The following is a 19,872-nucleotide window of genomic DNA, read 5'->3' as shown; positions in this document are numbered from 1 at the left end:
TTGTGATTTTAACAAGTGGGATTATAAGAAATAAAGGCAGCGAGAAAGGAGCATGACCTCGGCCCTGCTGGCACCTTCCCTCTGGCATTTACTAGTCCGGATGAATATTTAAATTTTTTGGAAAAAAGGCAAAAATCTTACTGATTTATGAAGGTAAAATAACAGCAACAGATTTTTTACAAAACTACAGCAAACAAACAAACGTGAAGAAGATGAGGTCTGTAGTAAGATGTATACAACTGACTTTGAAAGTCGTGTTTCAGCTGAGAGAAAAATTCAATGGCAGGCACATGTACTGTTGTCTCAGAATGTTATTCAAAATACTTAATTGGTCTTTGTAGTAAGAATTCCAAATTTAGACACTTATAAAAACAACAGCTTAAGGCAGAGTAAAAAAAAGAGAGTAAGATTAGCCACTTCATTCTGTGGGCTTGTGTAATTTAGCCTCAGGCCCTAACACGGGGTGCACGCTAGAACGATCCACGGAGCACGAGGCTCGCTGTTTTGTCTGTGACATGTTCAACAACCAGAATGAGGGGAAACGTTTCCAACCTAGATGGTTATGCTCTGATGGCATCAACACCACCCATCTATGAACACGTTAATTAAGAATCTAGGGCTTCCCTGGTGGCGCAGTGGTTGAGAGTCCATCCACCTGCCGATGCAGGGGACATGGGTTCGTGTCCCGGTCCGCGAAGATCCCACATGCCGCGGAGCGGCTGGGCCTGTGAGCCATGGCCGCTGAGCCTGCGCGTCCGGAGCCTGTGCTCCGCAACAGGAGAGGCCGCAACAGTGAGAGGCCCACGTACCGCAAAAAAAAAAAAAAAAAAAAAAAAAAAAAAGAAGAATCTAATATATGTTCAGACTTATTGCACAGCAGGTTTAATCCTCGTGCCTTAGTGGCAGGATTTCACAAACGTTCAGAAGTCCTACAGCGCAGATCTCAAGCCTGCCCCCCCCAGCCCCCCGAGCCCAACACAGGACAGAAACAGTTTCACATACTCTTTTTCTCCTCACTTTTGTTTTCTGCCAGTACCGTATACCGTCCTTCTTTCATAGCTTTCTGGATGAATTTGTAGTAGGGGTTGAGGTAGTGATCAAAGCGCAGAAAGTCGAATTGAGAGTTTCGGGCCTGTTTGGCCTTCAGCATTATTTCAAACTGTGCGCCCTGTTTGCACACGAAGTTGGCCGTGCGCTCAATAATGGCATGCATTTTGGCTGTTGGTGGCTACAAGAGAACACACGCATTCACGTTATCATCTGTCCTCTTTTCCACTGAGCGTGTGACTCAAAACACAGGAATAACCCTGGCTTTACTACTGACTAGAGACATTTCAATGGGAAGAGCCCAGTTTGAACAGACTGTGGCACTGGCCCCATTACACGACACTCAGTCAGCTTCTGAATTTTGCAGTATTTTGTGGGGAGAAAACTCACCTGCTGAGGCAGGCCATTCTAGCTTTGTACTGAACCCACAGGAGGCAAGCTTTTCCGCACGAATCAATGTGTTTCTTATATTGGGGGTCCTCAACCAGGGTTCTGTGATAGGGTTCAGGGGGTTGTGAATCAATCCTCTGGGGAGTTGCCTGCAAATTTTGCACATACACATGCAATTTTCTAGGGAGAGTGGTGCATGTTTCAGTAAGTTTCTCAAGGATCTAAGAATCATTTCTCTTCCCTTTTTCTCAGCAGGGACTAGTGTTTAGAGCTCGGAAAACACTACTTTTGTACATCCAAGGAAAGCCGCAGGCTCACGCCCAGGCTTTCCTTCTGCACCTGACCTCTCCTCACCCTGTTCCTCCTTCCTACTCCCTGTAAGACTGCCCCGTGGCGCCCGTTCATCAACACTCCCACTTAAAAGTACAGAGCTCCAGGGACTTCCTTGGTGGCGCAGTGGTTAAGAAACCACCTGCCAGGGCAGGGGACACAGGTTTGATCCCTGGTCCGGGGAAGATCCCACATGCCGCGGAGCAACTGAGCCCGTGCGCCACAACTACTGAGCCTGCGCTCTAGAGCCTGCAAGCCACAACTACTGAGCAAGCGTGCCACAACTACTGAAGCCCGCAGGCCTAGAGCCCATGCTCTGCAACAAGAGAAGCCAATGCAATGAGAAGTGTGTGTATCACAATGAAGAGTAGCCCTGGCTCGCCACAATTAGGGAAAGCCCGCGTGCAGGGACGAAGACCCAACGCAGCCAAAAAAAAAAAAGTACAGAGCTCCAAACTGAGGCCCAGCTACCTGTGGTCTGGCCAGAGCAGAGACGGTTTCACCCACATTTACTGGGCGAGTCATCTGGTTGCCTTGGAGTGCGTTAACTACCTGGAACCAGACCCCACCTCTCTCCTGCACGTGCTGCTAAGTTACCTCCGCCACATCATGAGCTGAGGAATTCCTACCCACACAAGGAGCCCCTTGGACCAGAAGCTGGAAGCCACACATCTGAAATACTTTTAATATTAAGGAAGAGATTAACACTAGAAAATTACATGCAAATAAAGTGGGAAATTATTCTCATTAATAATGGGCGGTTAAGAACTCAAGATGCTTATTGTAATTTCAGGGCTGAATCCTTCACAAAATACAAACGCCTTAATTCTCAAATGTAATTCCTGAACTAATGATGTCCTTCACACTTACACTGGATAAACATCTATGATTAAAGTTATTTACTGGTCCCCAAATACCCTAGAGTCCATGTTAAAGGCCCACTGTTGCACCCAAGTGTGGATCCTGATGCACATTTTCAGTAGCCTTGGCTCAACAGGAAGATTAATTTTTGCATTAGTGTATTCCGTATATATGACAATTGTTAATGATCACTTCAGAATAATGATCCTTAAAGGAAAATACAACCCCTCCCGCCGCCCAAGTAGAGATGTTCTCTATTGACCAAACCAAACTGCTGGTCTAAAACTTCTTAAAAGCAGGCCCTCTTATGATGTCACATTACGGCTACAGCAGTCACAGAGAGTGTGGGGGTCATTTTACAAAGCGACGACGATTACAGAGAAACAAAGCAGCTCTTGAGCACCCTTCAAGATGTGCTACTGAAGCAAGTGGATATAAGATAAACATTTGGTTTGGAGAAAGTCATTCTCTGCTCTCCTTATCATGTAGGTTTTAGAAAAATCCTCTTCTGTTTAAGAATATGATTATTCCTACCATAAGATGGGATTTTAAGGATGTAGCCAACATATAAATACGTATGTGTTACAAAGACTGACTGGTCCAGGGGAAAATGCTTTTCTAATTTATGGAAGCCTTTTAAGAAAGCAACTGAGCCCAGGAAGGGGGACTAACACCTCCCAGCATCTCCAAAATTAACGTGGCTCTAGAAACTCGAGTAGGCATCAGGAAATGGGACAACAGTATGTGAGGTCAGAAAACCTGCACCCATTTTCCAAAGAGCTTTCCAAAGAGCTTTGGAAAATGCTGGAGCTCTGATCCCTGCAGCAGGGTGGGGCTGGGGGCCAGGCTGGGCGGCAGGTGGGGTGAATAAGCGAGGAGCCCCAGGAGCAGCTGGGCTGGCCCTCTCTCCTCCTCTGTGATCAGAGCCCCAAATAATATCAGACTGAGGCACGAACTCAACTGTCAAAACAAAACTATGGAAGTAACAGCAGGAAGTATAGGAAAATATTTAAAAATTGTCAGGGGTGAAAAGGTCTTCTAAGACAAGATTCAAAATCCTGAAGCCAGAAAGGAATACGGTGACATATATGGTGACATATATGACTTCACAAATACCTTTAAATTCTGCATGGAGAGAGGAACAAACAGGTAAAAGACAAAGTGCCAGGAGAACAAGAGTGCACGACGCTTACTGGACCAGGGCTTAGCACTCATCATACGTGAAAAGTCCTTACAAAGCCCCAAGGAAAGGCAGGGCTCCACAGGACACAGGGGTAAATCGTGCTTCTCTTGTCTCCCCACCCCCATCCCGTGGCAACACAGCACCTGAACGTACGGTGAGACTGACGCTCTAATCAGAACAACATTCGGTAAAGCGTAACCGCAGTGGCTCTGGGCTGGAAGTGCAGGCCTGACCCTTACAGGATGACCTGGGGAGGCTGCTTTTGACGGCTCTGCCCCGTGTCCCCGTCAGAGGCACTGGTGTCGTGAGGACAGAAGATCCGAGCTAACACAGCGCCTGGCACACAGCACATGCTCAATGAATACTCACTATCCGATGATGTTATTAACCTACTGGTGCCACCACGCAGGACCAGGACGGGAATTGTACATTGTATCCTCCCCCCGTTTCCTTCTGTCCATAAAATATGTTAAACAAGCACGTTTCCCTTGTAAATACACTCAAACGGGTGTGCCAAGCAGCAGCACTTCCGGTCCCCTTGGCTGATCCGAGGGGAACGTGAGGTGTCACAGAACAGGCGGGGGGCTCATGAGACCTCGCACGCCTCTGCGCAGTGTTTGTGGAAACCTCGTTTGGGCTCAGAACCCGGATCTGCGGCATCTCGGGTGGTTGAGAGACTCGGCTGAGACGCGCCCTCCACCTTCCCCGCAGTGCAAGACAACACAACACAGCCAGAGACGGACCTGGGCACGTGTAGAACTCAGGAGGTGACAGAGACAGGCCTTCAGGTCCCTGGGAAAGGGACAGGTAACTGAAAACACAATGTCGGGACAAGTGATGCTGGGCTACATATTCCGGGAGAAAACAGTTCCTTACTTCCCAAGAAACATACAAATGGACAAACAGAGTCACTACGAAACGCTAAAATAAAGCTGTGAGGTCACCTGAGGAGCTGGCGTCTAGAGGCCCAGAGGGACCAGGAGGCCAGCCTCGAGCAGGCGCCGGCATGTGGCTTCCAGGACGCTGTGACCTCTCACTGCTCCTGACCCTTTGCACAGACCCCCAGAGACCCTGCAGCCACGAGGTTCTAATCCAAAAGCCTAGTTTAAAACCTGAGAACCCCTCAAGCACCCGCTCTCTTTACCACCCCCGCCTCCGCCGCTGCCAGAGCAGCCCCTGCCCACCGAGGCAGCAAGCGTCACCTAAACACGAGCCGGCAGTTTCATGCTTGGTCACCAAGATGGAACATACGATGCAGACACCTGTCTCCTAGGCAGTCTCCCCACTAATGTGGACACGACAGTGTGTGACGTATACAGCGAATCACTGCCCCGATTCACAGCAATTCTGAAGAATGACACGCTGACGCCACCATACGGGAAAGGCCAGCTGTCCACAGGCGACCTGGCGAGCACTTACACACGGTTTCTACACAATCGCGAGATTTCCTACCCAGGGGACCATTTTATACGAACATCGGGAGAGAGCAGACCACTATACGCCAGGCTTGCTGTGCTCTCCACGGGGAGCAGACGCTTTGGGTCCCAGCAGGCCACCAAATACGTCAGCAGGAATTAAGGCAACAAAATCTACTACACCTCTATGTTTATGTTCGCATAAAAGCTTAAAAATGGTCTTCATACCAAAACTTAGTAAGAATCTATATAGTCAACCTTAAATAAAAGCTTTTAGCATTACGTGTGGGTAAGAGAGCAACTGTTTTTAAAGCGTCTCTCACGGAGAATAGCATATTCCAGAAAAAACAGAAATACAATACATAAAAATATATCAATACAAGTCTCAGGATATCAAATCTTCAGATAACATTTTCAGTTTTAACTGTAGCAAACTGATCAACGGTAGAAACGGGAGTCAAACATAAATAGTAATTCTACTTGGCAAAATCCAAAGAAATTTTTACCCATATTTGCAAGAAAAGAGAAAGAGAAGGAGAGGATTTATAAATGAGTAAGTGGAGGAAGGAATGGGTGGAGGCAGGAATTAAATTCTGTTATCTCCCGTCGTCACATAAAACCGAAGGGCAAGAACCAGCAGATTCATGCTGCGCTCGATAAGGGAAGTATCAGGTGCCAGTGCGGGGCACACAAGAGGCTCCTTCTATGGGGAGTTTTCGGCATCCACTGTTTATTCAATGATGCTGTAGCAGGACACAGTGAAGGAGCCGGAATACTCACGTCCGTGGTGCTTGCAATCCAGTTAGGAAGATGCCAGAGAAAAACCTTTGCTCTGAGCACGAATATCCCTTTTCCAAGCATGTACACGCAACACCAATATTTTAAACGTCCCTAACGAACATGTAAGAATGCCACACAGCACAGAGACTCATGATGGCGCAAGAGCTAAGACCGTGGGTTAGGGGCCTGCCTGGCGCGCACAGCCCCGCTTCCTCACGTTTCTTCCTCTGTGAAAGGGGACGGGAAGCCCCTCACAGCGTTACCAGCATTACGTAACACTTAGAAAATCCTCAGTGGCGCCTGTCACAACGTAACCTTGACTGGACGTAGCTGAAATAGCCAAGTGAGATCAGTGGGAACTAGAGACCCAGCTGCAGAGCACTTAGGCCAAAAGGATGTGACCCAGGTGTCCCTCCCAAGGGCAAGGGCTGCCTGGAGATGCCACAGGGCCCTAGTCATAACAGAGAGGAGAACCGGGTGGAAGGGTGCCACGAGAATGTTACGGTAAAGGTCCCCATCTTGAGTGCCCACAAAACCACACCAGCAAAAGACAGGACACAGCAACTGTACTGAAAGCCACGTGCCTTGAGCAGGAGGGTTTTTGCATCTAAACGTGGCTAACAGTCTCCTCACCAGTAATTCTGACTGACTTTTTCCACGTTGGTAAAATCTGGGGATTCAACCATATGGTCTCCGAGAGTGAGCCAGCTCCTCAGGCCCCTGATGCTCTGGTCTGGTGATTCTGCTATAACTTCTCCCTTTTTCTTTAAGGGGGAAGAGGTGGTGTGTGACTGTTTCTCCATTAACTCACAAATACTTTTAAAGCATCACACACCCGAACTGGACAGCAACCATGATGGTGGCGCGGCGCTCACAGCAATACCTCCCGGTACGTAGTAACAAAGGTTAACAGTATACAGTGAACGAGAAAGACACCTACCAGCTCCACGTCAGACGGCACGTTCAGTCCTAAAGGGGCAATGAAAGGCTCCTCGTTTTCCTCCGAATTTTCAGCCTCGTGTTTTTCTGTATGAAAAGAAGACACAGAACTTCAGAACCGTGACCCGCAGAGGAGGCACACCCACCAGCTGTAAGCCACTACGGGGCCGGGGGGCGCGGGCACGACGGGCCCTTCCCGGTTCTGTCGCACACCATCCCTCCCGGGAACACTTCCGTTCTCTGCTCGCTCTGCCACGTGTGGGCAGAATCACTTTACCAAACCCCCGAGCGGCTGGGGGTACAGGCACGGCGGCAGCGTGGACTCCCCGGCCGTGGGGAGGGTTCAGCGAGACAAGGCACGTGAGCATTTCCCCAACAAGGCTCCGCACTCGGCAGGCACTCGACACACACTAGGCTCGCCTCCTTCCCAGCCCCTCTGACCTGCTAAGACGGCCCTTCAAACTATCGCTGTGGGTCCCCCAGAGCGTCAGGCACAGGCGCTCAATTCCAAGACAACCGCTTTCACCGCTGAACCGTAAAAGCCCTGCATGTAACTGCCAAGACTTCTCCCCACAAGCAAACCACCTCTCTTTTCACAAATAATCAGATGTATTTCCAATTCTTCTTCTTCTTTTTAAAGACGTATTTATTATTTATTTGTTTATTTATTTATTTATTGGGGCTGCATCGGGTCTTAGTTGAGGCATGCGGGATCTTTCTTTGCGGCGAGCGGGCTTCTCTCTAGTCGCAGCGTGCAGGTTTTCTCTTCTCTAGTTGTGGCGTGCAGGCTCCAGGGCGTGTGGGCTCTGTAGCTGTGGCGCACGGGGTCCACAGCGTGTGGGCTCTGTAGTTCGCAGCATGTGGGCTCTCTCATTGTGGCACACAGGCTCAGCAGTTGTGGCATGGGGGCTTAGTTGCCCTGCGGCATGTGGGATCTTAGTTCCCTGACCAGGGGTTGAACCCGCGCCCTGCATTGTAAGGCAATTCTTTACCACTGGACCACCAGGGAAGTCCCTCCATTTCTTCTTTAATGGTTCATTTAATAAACATTTGTCTACTGTATATTAGACAAGGCACTACACATTATAGCTTTCTGAATTCTAAGGTACCTATGTACAATTCAATCACTCAGATGATCAATTTAAAAGAATATAGTGAAACGTACAAAAAATAGTAGAAGCCCTGTAAAAGCTGACAGTTTTAAGGATTTCCACATCTACTTAAGTTTTTCTTTCAAAAAAGATGACATGAAATAAATATTAAATCTTCATCAAAACAAACGTTTCCATCACACATAATAGAGTCTCTTGAAGAGATGAACAATTTCAAAAGTCTCCTATCAAACCTAATTCTCTGTGAAGCCAAGAGGGAATTTTAAACACGCTTCACGGTACACAAAGACCTGGGGACTGTAGTCTGATGAGATACAGATTGATTATAAGTTCCTATTAAATAAGAGTGAGTATTTAATACTGTCCCACAAGTTCATGTAGCCTTACTCTCACCCAAGGACTAAAGACTTACTGTGGCCTGAAAGCTCCCTGTAATCAACAATACCCCCGTTCAGCTCCAGTAACCAAATGACACACTGAACTGGTAGATATTAGAAAACACTGGTTTGCGACATGCCAAGTAACAGCTCAAAATCCTCAATTTCCTTTGGGAATGAAGCCAAAGGTGTCTCTATAAAAGTACAACTTTTACTGTACCTCCCTAAAATGACAAAGTGATGGAAACTAAGGAAATAGCCTTTCCTTAGTGCTAACTTGTTCCCAAAAATAGAGCCACTGGAATCAAAAGAGCTGTTTGGAACAGGTGGGTTACACAGCTTTGCTCTATTCTTATACATACCTTTCTTTACAGAAAAATGGCTTTAGCAGCACAAAATAAAACCCAACCATTGCAATACTAACTCAGATTCAGATAAATTTAAATAACTTTTTCTTGTTTAAAAAAATGGATATGTAATAATGATGAAAAACTGAAAATTTAAAGGATGGAACTGGGATGAAAACAGTAAGCTGCAAAAAGGGAAGAGAGAAGTTAAGTTGCACAGAAATAAAGGTTCCATCAAATGCTTCTGTTTAATGTCACAAGGTTTTAAGGTGCTAAAGACACCCAGACAATGCAGTCATCCCTCAGTATCCGCAGGGGAAACCAAAATCCGTGGATACTTTAAGTCCCACAGTTGGCCCTCTGTACCTGCGGTTCCACATCTGTGGATTCAACCAACAGTGCAGTACTATTTGACTGGAAAAAAAAAAAATCTGAGAATGAGTAGACCTGCACAGTTCACACCTGTGTTGTTCAAGGGTCAACCACATAGTAGTTCTGGAAATCAAGGAATATTAAGACAGGTTGGTGACTCAGGAAAGCAAACAAAAATTAAATTTTCAAATTTTAAGATAATGCAGCAGTAAAGTAAAATTTGGTTGTTAGTGGTATTGGGTACCGAATACCCGATATTTTGAATTCCATCTAAAGAGTGTGTGAATGTATAGGTACACATACACGTATGTATATGTTTGTGTGCATGTGTACACGTTATTTATAGATGTGGCATTTTATTTATATTAGTATAAATTAAACATAAAGTGTCAAGCTGTAAGGTTTACATGGGCCCAACTTCCACTAAAAAGTTAATCAGCATACAAAGCAAAGTTCTGAGGATGTGACTACAGAAAGAAACAACATTTTAAATACAGAGAACGTTACATTAAAGAGAAAACATACTAAAACTTGGAAGAGAAACCAAGTCACATGGAAGTTCTTAGAATGCAATAATCATAACAAAGTTCAGCATCAGCCAGCCCAATAATTACACCAAGACAAGTGCCCATCACCTAGAACAGGGGCTGGCAACCTCTTTCTGTAAAATGCCAGACAGTAAATATTTCTGGCTTTTCGGGCCACGTGGTCTCTGTCTCATCTACTCAACTCTGCCATTGGAGTGCAAAAGCCACACAGATAAAACATGAACAAATGAGCACAGCTGTTCCAATAAAACCTCACAGAAATGTGCCAGTTGGGCCTCGGTCATAGTTTGCTGATCCCTAATCTGAAATGTTAAGGAATGATTATTATACATTTTTCCAAAGATAGTCGATGGACCTTGCAAAAGACATCTGGGCTCTATAAATCTCAATTCTTCACTTGTGAAATGGTGACAGTATGCATTCCTTCCTTCTGATCAAACACTAGATATTTAAAGCAGACATAACGTATATGGTTCAGACACAACAATAAAATAGGAACTATTCAGAATCCCAAAGTGGATGAATTATTTCGGATAAAGGAACCAGTGTATACTTCTTAAACCTGCAAGAACATGTCTACCGCACCCTAACTTCTGAGGTATGGTCAGATCCAAAAGTCAACGGAAAAAGGTGTTTAATACCTTAACCACGCTTTAACTCGATATGGTTAAAATTACACCTGGAAAAACTCTTTAGAAGCTCGCAGAACAGAGCTGTGCAGCAGTGATTCTTATGTCCATCAAGTAATAAGCAGAAGGAAAGGAAGGGCAACTAGGCAAGTGTCTGGACTGCTCTCCCAGGATCATGCCCCCGGCGAGGGGTCGGGAGAACCCCAGTGCAGCTGCGCCATGCAGGGCAGACAGCATTTTAATATTAAACTGCTATAATTACTTCATACTTGTCAGGAGGTTTGTTACTTAAGGAGAAAACAATCAAGTCCCACATCACAGGTTCAGTTAGCTCGAAAGTTAAATCCCTCTATGATGTGATTCCTGTTCATTATTCTGAACATTTGAATAGGTTTCTCAAGTTGTCCTTCTCTTTAAACAGAATACCATGAATAGAGTGATCCATCCTTAATGTATCCACCCTTAATGATTATCATTACTGATAATTCATGACTGATCAGTATGCAGGGCTATAATAAAGGTTGCTCTCAGGTCTTACCAAAGTGACTACGGACATTTGTTCCTGAACTGCATATGGGTCTGGATTTTTTAATAGCACCATTTTTTAAAAAAATAAATATTCCAAGTTAATCCAGAAAGGCATAAATTTAAAATCTTTAATTCTATGTAAACATTATTTTGAAATACCATATGGTAAGTCTATACCCTAGGGCCTACTGAGCCTAAGCAGGACATACTGTGCTGTTTTCTGTCTGGTAATAACTGACTCCACAGGCATCCTTCCACTGGGCATCGGCCACTGTTTCAGTCGTGGGGGGATGTGAAGGAGCAGGCTAGCAGGAGGGTGGTTAACGCCTGTCCTGTCAACGCCCCAAGAGCAAGTCACTGTGGATTTCAACACATATACTGTCTATCTAGAAACAAAGAATCCAGGGTGAGTAACTTCCTATTCCCTGAATCCAAAAGAAATAAAGGAAAGAAACCCAGATCCTAGACAGTAACTAAAGTCTGAATTCACTCTCCATCTCCATTAACAATTCATTTTCTGGTTTTTAGCTTTGTTTTACCCTAATACCAATAATGTTCTCTTTCTGTCCCAGTGACGCTGTAATTACTTAGTGCCCGTATCGTGTTTGGGAGACTCTACCGCTGCACGTAGTACCTGCCCAACGTCATCACCCCGGGCAGCCCCCCACCTCTCTGTTTAGAAGGCTCCTCTTCCTCTGTTGGTTCGGACGGGTCATAGTAATCACTGCCGTATGTGAATCCCACCGCATTATAGCCCCCGTCCTCCGCCAGCGCTTCACTCAACCGCTTGTATTCTTCCTCTTGAATAAAAATAAGAATTATGTTAACAAAAATAGAAATTTACTGAGAAAGATTTTATATATTTCTAAAGTTGTAGCTATCAGTAAAGCATACAGCACACTTTTTCCAACCTCTTTTTGAGGCAAAAATGTTTCTAAAAATTCACACTTCATATCTATCAATATGTACTTTTGCCAGTACATGTTTACCACAGACAGCAGAATACGTGTCTTTTGTGGAAAATTTCTTCCTGCTGAGAAATTTGGGGATTAAGAACTGTATTAAAGATTGTTAAGGCAAAGACAAGAACATCAATTTTAGTTTATACGATACTGTTAAAGAAGAACAGTTAAAGAGTTTGGTTTTTGTTTTTTCAAATCCCAGTCTGCCCTCAAAGGCTGGGACAAGTCTCTGTGGCTCTACATATAAACTATGCTGAGGTCCTCTGAGAACGCAAAGCTCCTGTTTTCCAATCCACTGGGTACTGTCAAGATAACATCAGAAAGAGTGAGTATAAAAAATGAATATATGGGAGGAAATTTAAACACTTAACAAATTTTAAAGAGTTTGTTGCTTAAGTAAGTTTTTCTTGAGCAGTACCTTGCCTTGCCTCTTCCTCAAGCAAGTCCGTATGCAAGGCTAAATACCTCTCTTCATCACACAGGGCCTCTATTCGTGCCTCCTCTTCAGAGAGCTGGTAGTCTCTGTTCCACGTGGAGTACTCAGCATCGCACTCAGAAAGGTCATGCAGGTGACCGCGCCCATCATATCTGTAATATGAACATGCTGGTCAATGGAAAGAAATTAACGTCTGGGTTGGTTTGTGTGGGATGTTTTATACATATACTTACCGATTAAGATAAAGAAATAAAAGTAGGAAAACAAACATATAAACTCTTCTCAGATTTATATTTAATTTGGCTAGTCATAGCTCACCTACTTTTAAGCTCAAGTTATCTTAACAAAGTCTAAACTCCTTTCTGCAATATGATAAAACTTATCATTAAAGGTAAACAATCCTTTAATAGCTTAAAATGGTATCCACTTCAGTGGCAGTTCTTACCGTGTATGGTTTGGTTAACCATTCAATGCCATTTGCAAAAAAAATAAAAAATAAAAAAAAATTTTTTTCTGAAAAGTCAAATATCATAGCTTACATTCACACAAACCGGATACATAAATACCTATCCGTAAGAACCAAACGGTCGAAATTTCCTCGCTTCCTTCTGCTAGTCCCGAACTCTCAGGAGAGATCTTCACCAAAGAAACTTGCGTCCATTGGAGGTAAAATCTTGGCTAGGCTCGCCCCCTAGCCACTTGGCTGAGGAAATAAGTGCTGGGTTATGTGATAGAGAGACACACATACATAGGAACAGTGACATATACATGCAGTTTAAGGAGGTTCACTCGAAACAGAGCAAAACTGTTAGGAGATGCAGGATCATTATTTCCTTCCAGACATTACGCCCCCAAGATATAACATACATGAAGACACATCCACGTGTACTTGCATATGGACCGATAGATACTTTAGCCAAATTAAGAAGGAGAGCACTTCCTGCCATGCTTGTAACACAGAAGATTCAGTGAAGATGCTGCCAATGTGCACCTCTCAGATAATGAGTGAATTAGAAAATTTCACTTAAAACACTCAGATTTAGGGTTGCAAAAACAAATGTAGAAAGACAAACAAAAGTCTGCTTAATTTTTTAATGCTGACTTTTGTAATGAGGACCAGAAAATACTACAGGTAAAAAAAGACATTTACAAGAAAAAAAGGCCAAAAATTTCAGGGTAGCCAAGTTATTGCATTTTATTAAATTTCAAAATTATGTTTACTATGCTGTAAACCTCCTTAACTTACAAATGTAGATCATTATTTTAAAATATTACACATGTACATGTGTAGTGTTTGCTCCCCACTGGTTTTGGAAGACCTAACTCACATCATATACAGAATGATATGGAAAACTGTATAAAAAGCTCAGATTTCCTCGCTTATCAAACTTTAATAATAAATACCGCAAGTAACACTTTGGAAAAGGAAGCTGCCTGACAGCTCAGGCAGCATGTTTCAATAGGAACCATGGTTTAAAGGCACAGCATGCTTGAGCAGAGCATGGGGGCCCTCAGGTCCAGACCTGAGCTGGCCACCCTCCGTCCATGAGTCCTTCTTGTCTAGATCTAACTCCAAATGGAAACGTCGGGGATGGAAAAAGCCGTCTGGTCATTAATGTGTCCATTCTGGCCAGCTCAGAGGTCATCCCTACAGTCATGTTCCAGGGCTCTGCAGAATCCAGTTTTAATTGTCTCAAACGATGGGCTTCCTTCACTCGGAGACTATTCCACAGTCTAATGGTTGGTCACGGTTACTTTTCAGTCCGGGCCCCAGAAGCAGAGTTGCCAAATTGGCAAAAACCAAACCGACAAACAAAAGTCCCAAGCAGAAGGAAAGGGGGAAGAGAGCAAACAACCTACAACACGTAAGGTCATCCTTTTCAAATCAAACATCTTTAGAAATCCAATCCCGGGAGCCCTCTGCCCAAAGTGACTAAACACACTCCAGGGTGATGACCTAAAGCACCTTTGATTTGAAAAGAACACATCTGTATCCCAGCCCCACCCTTCAGCTTTAAGAGACAGTGAAACCAGCCCTAAGAACGCTACCTCTAAGAGCAAGGCCAGTGTCTGCACGAAGTCAACTGGCCTCCAATTGACTGGCAACTTCACCCTCGGCCTGAATCTGTCAAACTCATGGGATTAACACAGGATGGGGGAGGAGTCGGGGGGAGTCAAATGTCAAGCCGGCAAAACACGCGCGCTCCACAGAGAGAGCTGCGGGTACGACAGGTTCAAAGCCAACTCAGGGGACCCAAGAGGTATCTAATTGCGGCGTCAAGCTTGCGGCGTTTCGGGCTGCCCTCCCACCCACACCGAGCTATGGGAGCGCGGAGGGCTCCAGAGCGCCGGTCAGGAGAGGCCCAGGGCCCGGGCAGCTTCTACTGCCCGGAGTGGCAACTGCAACCCAGCGACAAGAGTGAGAGGTCGCGAGGGGGCTGCGGGGGCAGAGACGATCCCTCCGGCGACAGACGCGACCCGCAGCTCCAGCCAGGGCCTTAGGGCCGGTTTCACCGTCCCCCTCCCCCCGAAAACCAGGGGGATGTGGGGACAGCGGAGTGGGTGTTCCCCCAGATCCCTGATGGCTCCAGAAAACCCCTTTCCAGTCCTGGCCATCAAGTCAACATCAGACGAAATCAAGCGGGCAAGGGAAGGGGAGGACCGGCGGGTGGGGGGAGGAACCGACCTGTCGATGAGGATCTTGTGGTCCCCCATCCAGGGGATGAGGTGCTGTCCCTGCTCCTGGGCCAAGGCCCGCTCGTCGTCTCGGAACAGCTTGCAGGCATAGCCGAAGACCAGCAGCTCCACTCGGTTCCCCCCACCGCCGGCACCGCCCGGCCCGGCCTCCTCCTTCGCGCCGCTTTTCCTCTCGGTTTTGGCGCGGCCTCCGGTCGCGCCGTACATGACAGCGTCCCCGGCGTCCAGGCTGGTTCTCTTCTGCGCCGCGACGATGTCCCCGATGTCTCCGCCTGGCCTACCCCCTCAGTCAAACGCGCCGCATCCCGGACCCAACCTCTACACCGCCGCCATAGCGGGCAACAAAATGGAGGAAGCGCAACTTCCGGCGAGGGGCGGCCCTACTTCCGGCGAGCAGGTTCTGCAGATTCGCTACTCCCGGGGCAGTTTGAGCCGCTAGAAAAGATTTGGCTTTAGCCTTTCGCATTCGGAGGCGCCGCCACGTTAGGGGCTGCAGTTATCAGAGGTGAGCGTGTTTTTCGATTTTATTTTTCTCCGGCGGCCGTCCAAGGCAGTAGCGAAAGTGCAGCTTTGGATCGCGCGCTGCCCGCACCCTGGCCCTTCCCGGCTCTGGGCGGAAGGAGGGCGGGTGCTTCGTGGGCCGAGTGCGCGGCTCGGTGGGGGCGGATGTTCCTTTTCTGAGCGAGGTTTCCTGTTGGCTGCTGCCTGGGCCGGGGTTCGTGGGATCGGGTGCTTTGGAGCCGGGGGGCCGTGGGGTCGGGTGCCCTGGGGCCGGGACTCTGAGGCCCGGGGGGTGGCTGACAGGCCCCCTGGGATGGGTCGCATGGCCTTCTGGTGGCCTGGTTTGTTTTCGGTCCTGGGGGTCACGACCCTCGTCTCGCTTACCACGGAAGGTTTCCTTAGCGGGTGTCAAAGAGCTTAGTAAACCGGGAAGCCCCTCGCGGTGACGGACTTGGGGGTCCTGGAACCCATGTGGGAGAAAAGTGGTTGGGGGCGCTGGTGGCGACCCCCTTTGCGGAGACCTGTCAGTTGGATGCGGGGTGACTTTGCTTTGTTTTGTTTTGTTTTGTTTCTTATTCTAGTTATTTAGTTTATTGGTACAACCCCTTTTTAAAACCGTCGCTATCTAGTGAAGGTCAACATACTTACCAGTACCCAGCAGTTCCACTTGTCTTATCTGATACCCCAAGACCTGCAGGAGACTTGGACCCAAGTGTTTATAGCCACTTTTTGTTTCTTTTTTTAACATCTTTATTGGAGTATAATTGCTTTACAATGGTGTGTTAGTTTCTGCTGTATAACAAAGTGAATCAGCTACACGTATACATATATCCCCATATCCCCTCCCTCTTGCGTCTCCCTCCCTCCCTCCCTATCCCACCCCTCCAGGTGGTCACAAAGCACCGAGCTAATCTCCCTGTGCTATGCGGCTGCTTCCCACTAGTATAGCATCTTTATTGAATGACCCCAAACTGGAAACAGCCCAAGTGTCCATCAACGACAGAATGCTTAAATAAATTGTAGTATAGTTATATACACAGTGGAATATACAATGAAACCGAATGAGCTGCAGTTACAAGCAAGAGCCTGGATGAATCAGAAACAATTTTGAGCAAAGGAAGCAAGACGGAAGAGTACAAATAGTACTTTTGTGATTTCAATCCTAAAATGCAAACAGGCAAAACTAAGCTATAGAGTTTAGGTGGTAAAAGATTAAAGCAAAGGGGACTTCCCTGGTGGTGCAGTGGTTAAGAATTCACCTGCCAGCACAGGGGACATGGGTTCGAGCCCTGGTCCGGGAAGATCCCATGTGCCGCGGAGCAACTAAGTCCGTGCATCACAACCACTGAGCCTGCGCTCTAGAACCTGCGAGCCACAACTACTGAAGCCTGCGTGCCTAGAGCCCGTGCTCCGCAACAAGAGAAGCCACCGCAGTGAGAAGCCCGCGCACTGCAACGAAGGGTAGCCCTCGCTTGCTGCAACTAGAGGAAGCCCACGTAAAGCAATGAAGACCCAACACAGCCAAAAAATAAAATTTAAAAATAAATAAATAAAATTGAAGTTGCTTTTAAAAAGAAAAAAAGATTAAAGCAAAGTAAAGCAATGTTAAAAGAGATGATTACGTGAGGGACGTGGGGGAAGCAGAGTGTTATGATCAGGAAAGGCTGATGGGATGCTGCAAACATTCTATTTGTTGAGCTGAGTGATAGTTACAAGAGTGTTGACACCTCTGTGGAGTGCATTTTAAAAAAAAATTATTTATTATATTTGGCTGCGTTGGGTCTTTGTTGCTGTGCGCAGGCTTTCTCTAGTTACGGCAACCAGGGGCTACTCTTCGTTGCAGTGCGTGGGCTTCTCATTGCGGTGGCTTCTCTTGTTGTGGAGCACGGGCTCTAGGCATGCAGGCTCAGTAGTTGTGGCACACGGACTTAGTTGCTCTGTGGCATGTGGGATCTTCCCGGACCAGGGCTCGAACCAGTGTCCCCTGCGTTGGCAGGCGGATTCTTAACCACTGCGCCACGAGGGAAGTCCTGTCAAGTGCATTTTTGTTTAATGTTTTTACAAAGAATAAAGGGCATCTCGGGTGTAAGCTGGTATTATTTTTTGATATTTTTATTTCAGCCACACACACATATGGTCATAAGATGTAGTTCTTATTGTGGACCACAGTAAAAAATTTTGCTCATGTTACCTGGAAGATTCCTTTTTATTCTGTAATTTGAAATGGCCGATAACTTCCATTAACATTCTTCCCACACAGAAATGCCTGCTTTGTAACACAACCGGAATCTTAGAGTGTGGGTGGGTTTTGGGCAGTCGTGATGGGTAGGATGGCCAGCCCTGTCCATTGCTGTGGACGTTAGCTCAGTCCCACCAAACTGGAGCTCTTTGATCTCCAGTTAGTTCATCCGTCCAATGAGGCTAAGAACTTAGCCAGGTCCCTGCCATAAATGCCAACTGGCCACGTGAATGGTAACTAGTCACAGCCTAGTTGACACTGGCAGGCACAGGCTGTGAAGGGGTGATACATTTTTGGAAGTAAATAGTCATAGAAAATGGGTCTATATGGTCTAGATTTCTAGGTGCGTCTTCGTGGAATTTTGTCCTTTTCAACCAAATGTGATTTAGTTTTTATACATTTGCAAGAGTTTCTGTGAATAATGCAGTATATCAGGAATATAAGTCCTATGTCAGGTCATGGGTCCCAGCTTGCGTTCAGGTTTATGAAAGAGCATATCAGTCAACCCATCTCACCTGAGCACTTACCATGTGTCAGGCACTTGAGTGCACCTCACAGGACTGTGAACTCCTGGGTGATAGGAAACGTATTTGTATCCCCAGTTGGACAAAAATTAATGACAATGCCTTGTCTATCGCTTGGAAATTTCATTCAGTGGCCGATAACATCGCGGCCCCTAGGTGAGATGCATTGTCTCCTTGAATAAAGATTCTTTGCTAACAAAGAAGGGAAGAATGGGTATTGGGTGGGCAAATAAGCAATGTCTGTTACATTTTACATTATCCCTACTCATAAAAGGCAGGGGGAAGACATGTAAACACATAAATACTGTAAAGGGGCATACAATTTCTATGAATCTGAACATGCTTAATTTAAAAATCATAGCTTATATTATCGAGCATTTTTCAATTAGGGTTCTCTTAGGAAAACAAAGGTGGTTCTACAGAGGGAAGTTAGTACCCTGGACTGGTAACAAAGGCGTAGGAAGAGCTGAAAACAGGAGTAGGTGGGGCAACCCTGAGACAAACAAGAGCTGGCACCCCAACCATCCTGGATGCTGGCTGAGCAGGGGGAAGGTGGCCCCGTCAGACCTGGGGTTGTGAAGGCGGTGCTGTGCAGAGTCCTGGAATCAGGAAAAAGATACAGATAGAACGGGAGATGCCTTTCAAAACAGAAGCAGAGAGGTACACAGGCTTCTCCCCTCCCACCCTCCAACACCCTAACTGTCAGCATTTGCTGGATGGAGGTGACGCCAGTGGGCAAGGGAGCCTGGAGGCTCTGCCTGCAGGCCAAGCCACTCGTGACACTGGGCAGAAGGACCATAGTGGACATGAGGGCAGATAGGTGCTCTCCTGAGCACGTGTATTATCCAATTGGTCCTCACGAGGCCTGGCTAAAAACAAGACGACAGTTCCCAAATGGAGTTGATTATGCTAAGCCCCACATCACCAAACTAAGACCTAATTTAATAACGGTTTTGGCTCTCCAGAAATGGGACCTTAAACCTGTGAACCAGGAATCACCAGATCAGCACCAGTTAGGTCACCTGCCTGTTAGACGCCTGTCACCTCCTACAGGAAAGTAACCTTGCAATAACCAGCCTAGTTTTGGTCTAGTATGACTTCCTCCTTCCTCTTCCCTTCTGTCTATAAAGTCTTTCATTTTGTACAGCTTCTTGCTGCTTCTTTCTGTCTGTTAGATTGGATGCTGCCTGATTCATGAATCATTGCATAAAGCCATTGTAAAGGTTTTTTTTTATTTTAAGTTTTTTGTGGCCCTGGGTAAAAATCCAATTTGTTTTTTTTTTTTTTTTTCAGTACGCGGGCCTCCCACTGCTGTGGCCTCTCCCGTTGCGGAGCACAGGCTCCGGACGCGCAGGCTCAGCGGCCACGGCTCACGGGCCCAGCCGCTCCGCGGCATGTGGGATCCTCCCGGACCGGGGCACGAACCCACGTCCCCTGCATTGGTAGGCGGACTCTCAACCACTGTGCCATCAGGGAAGCCCAAGCCAGTAAGATCTTTCAGGTTTGCTCAGTTGAATTTTCTTCTTTTATGGCCCCTTCATGAAGGTGCTCTGTGACCTCAGTCTTACCTGGAGATGTTTGTTAACTTGTCCAAGGTCACAGATCCCTGGCTGCCTGCACCCTGGACCTGTACTCCTGCCCACCAAGGGGCTTCA

At 46.5% G+C, this 19,872-nt stretch overlaps 1 protein-coding gene across 1 annotated transcript in view; it reads right to left on the bottom strand.

The window, feature by feature from the left end:
* Positions 1–15,271, bottom strand: part of SFSWAP (splicing factor SWAP) — an 81,293-nt gene extending 66,022 nt beyond the window's left edge. The window contains 5 exon segments of the mRNA XM_007462792.1: positions 1,003–1,228; positions 6,947–7,032; positions 11,527–11,658; positions 12,239–12,408; positions 14,943–15,271. Of these exon segments, the coding sequence (XP_007462854.1) occupies positions 1,003–1,228; positions 6,947–7,032; positions 11,527–11,658; positions 12,239–12,408; positions 14,943–15,160 (832 nt within the window). The 5' untranslated portion in view covers positions 15,161–15,271.
* Positions 15,272–19,872: the final 4,601 nt, after the last annotated feature.

This window comes from Lipotes vexillifer, unplaced genomic scaffold (assembly GCF_000442215.2).
Source record: "Lipotes vexillifer unplaced genomic scaffold, Lipotes_vexillifer_v1.1 scaffold1545, whole genome shotgun sequence".
In the NCBI taxonomy this organism is placed as follows: domain Eukaryota; kingdom Metazoa; phylum Chordata; class Mammalia; order Artiodactyla; family Lipotidae; genus Lipotes; species Lipotes vexillifer.
This window is presented reverse-complemented; position numbering and strand designations above follow the sequence as displayed.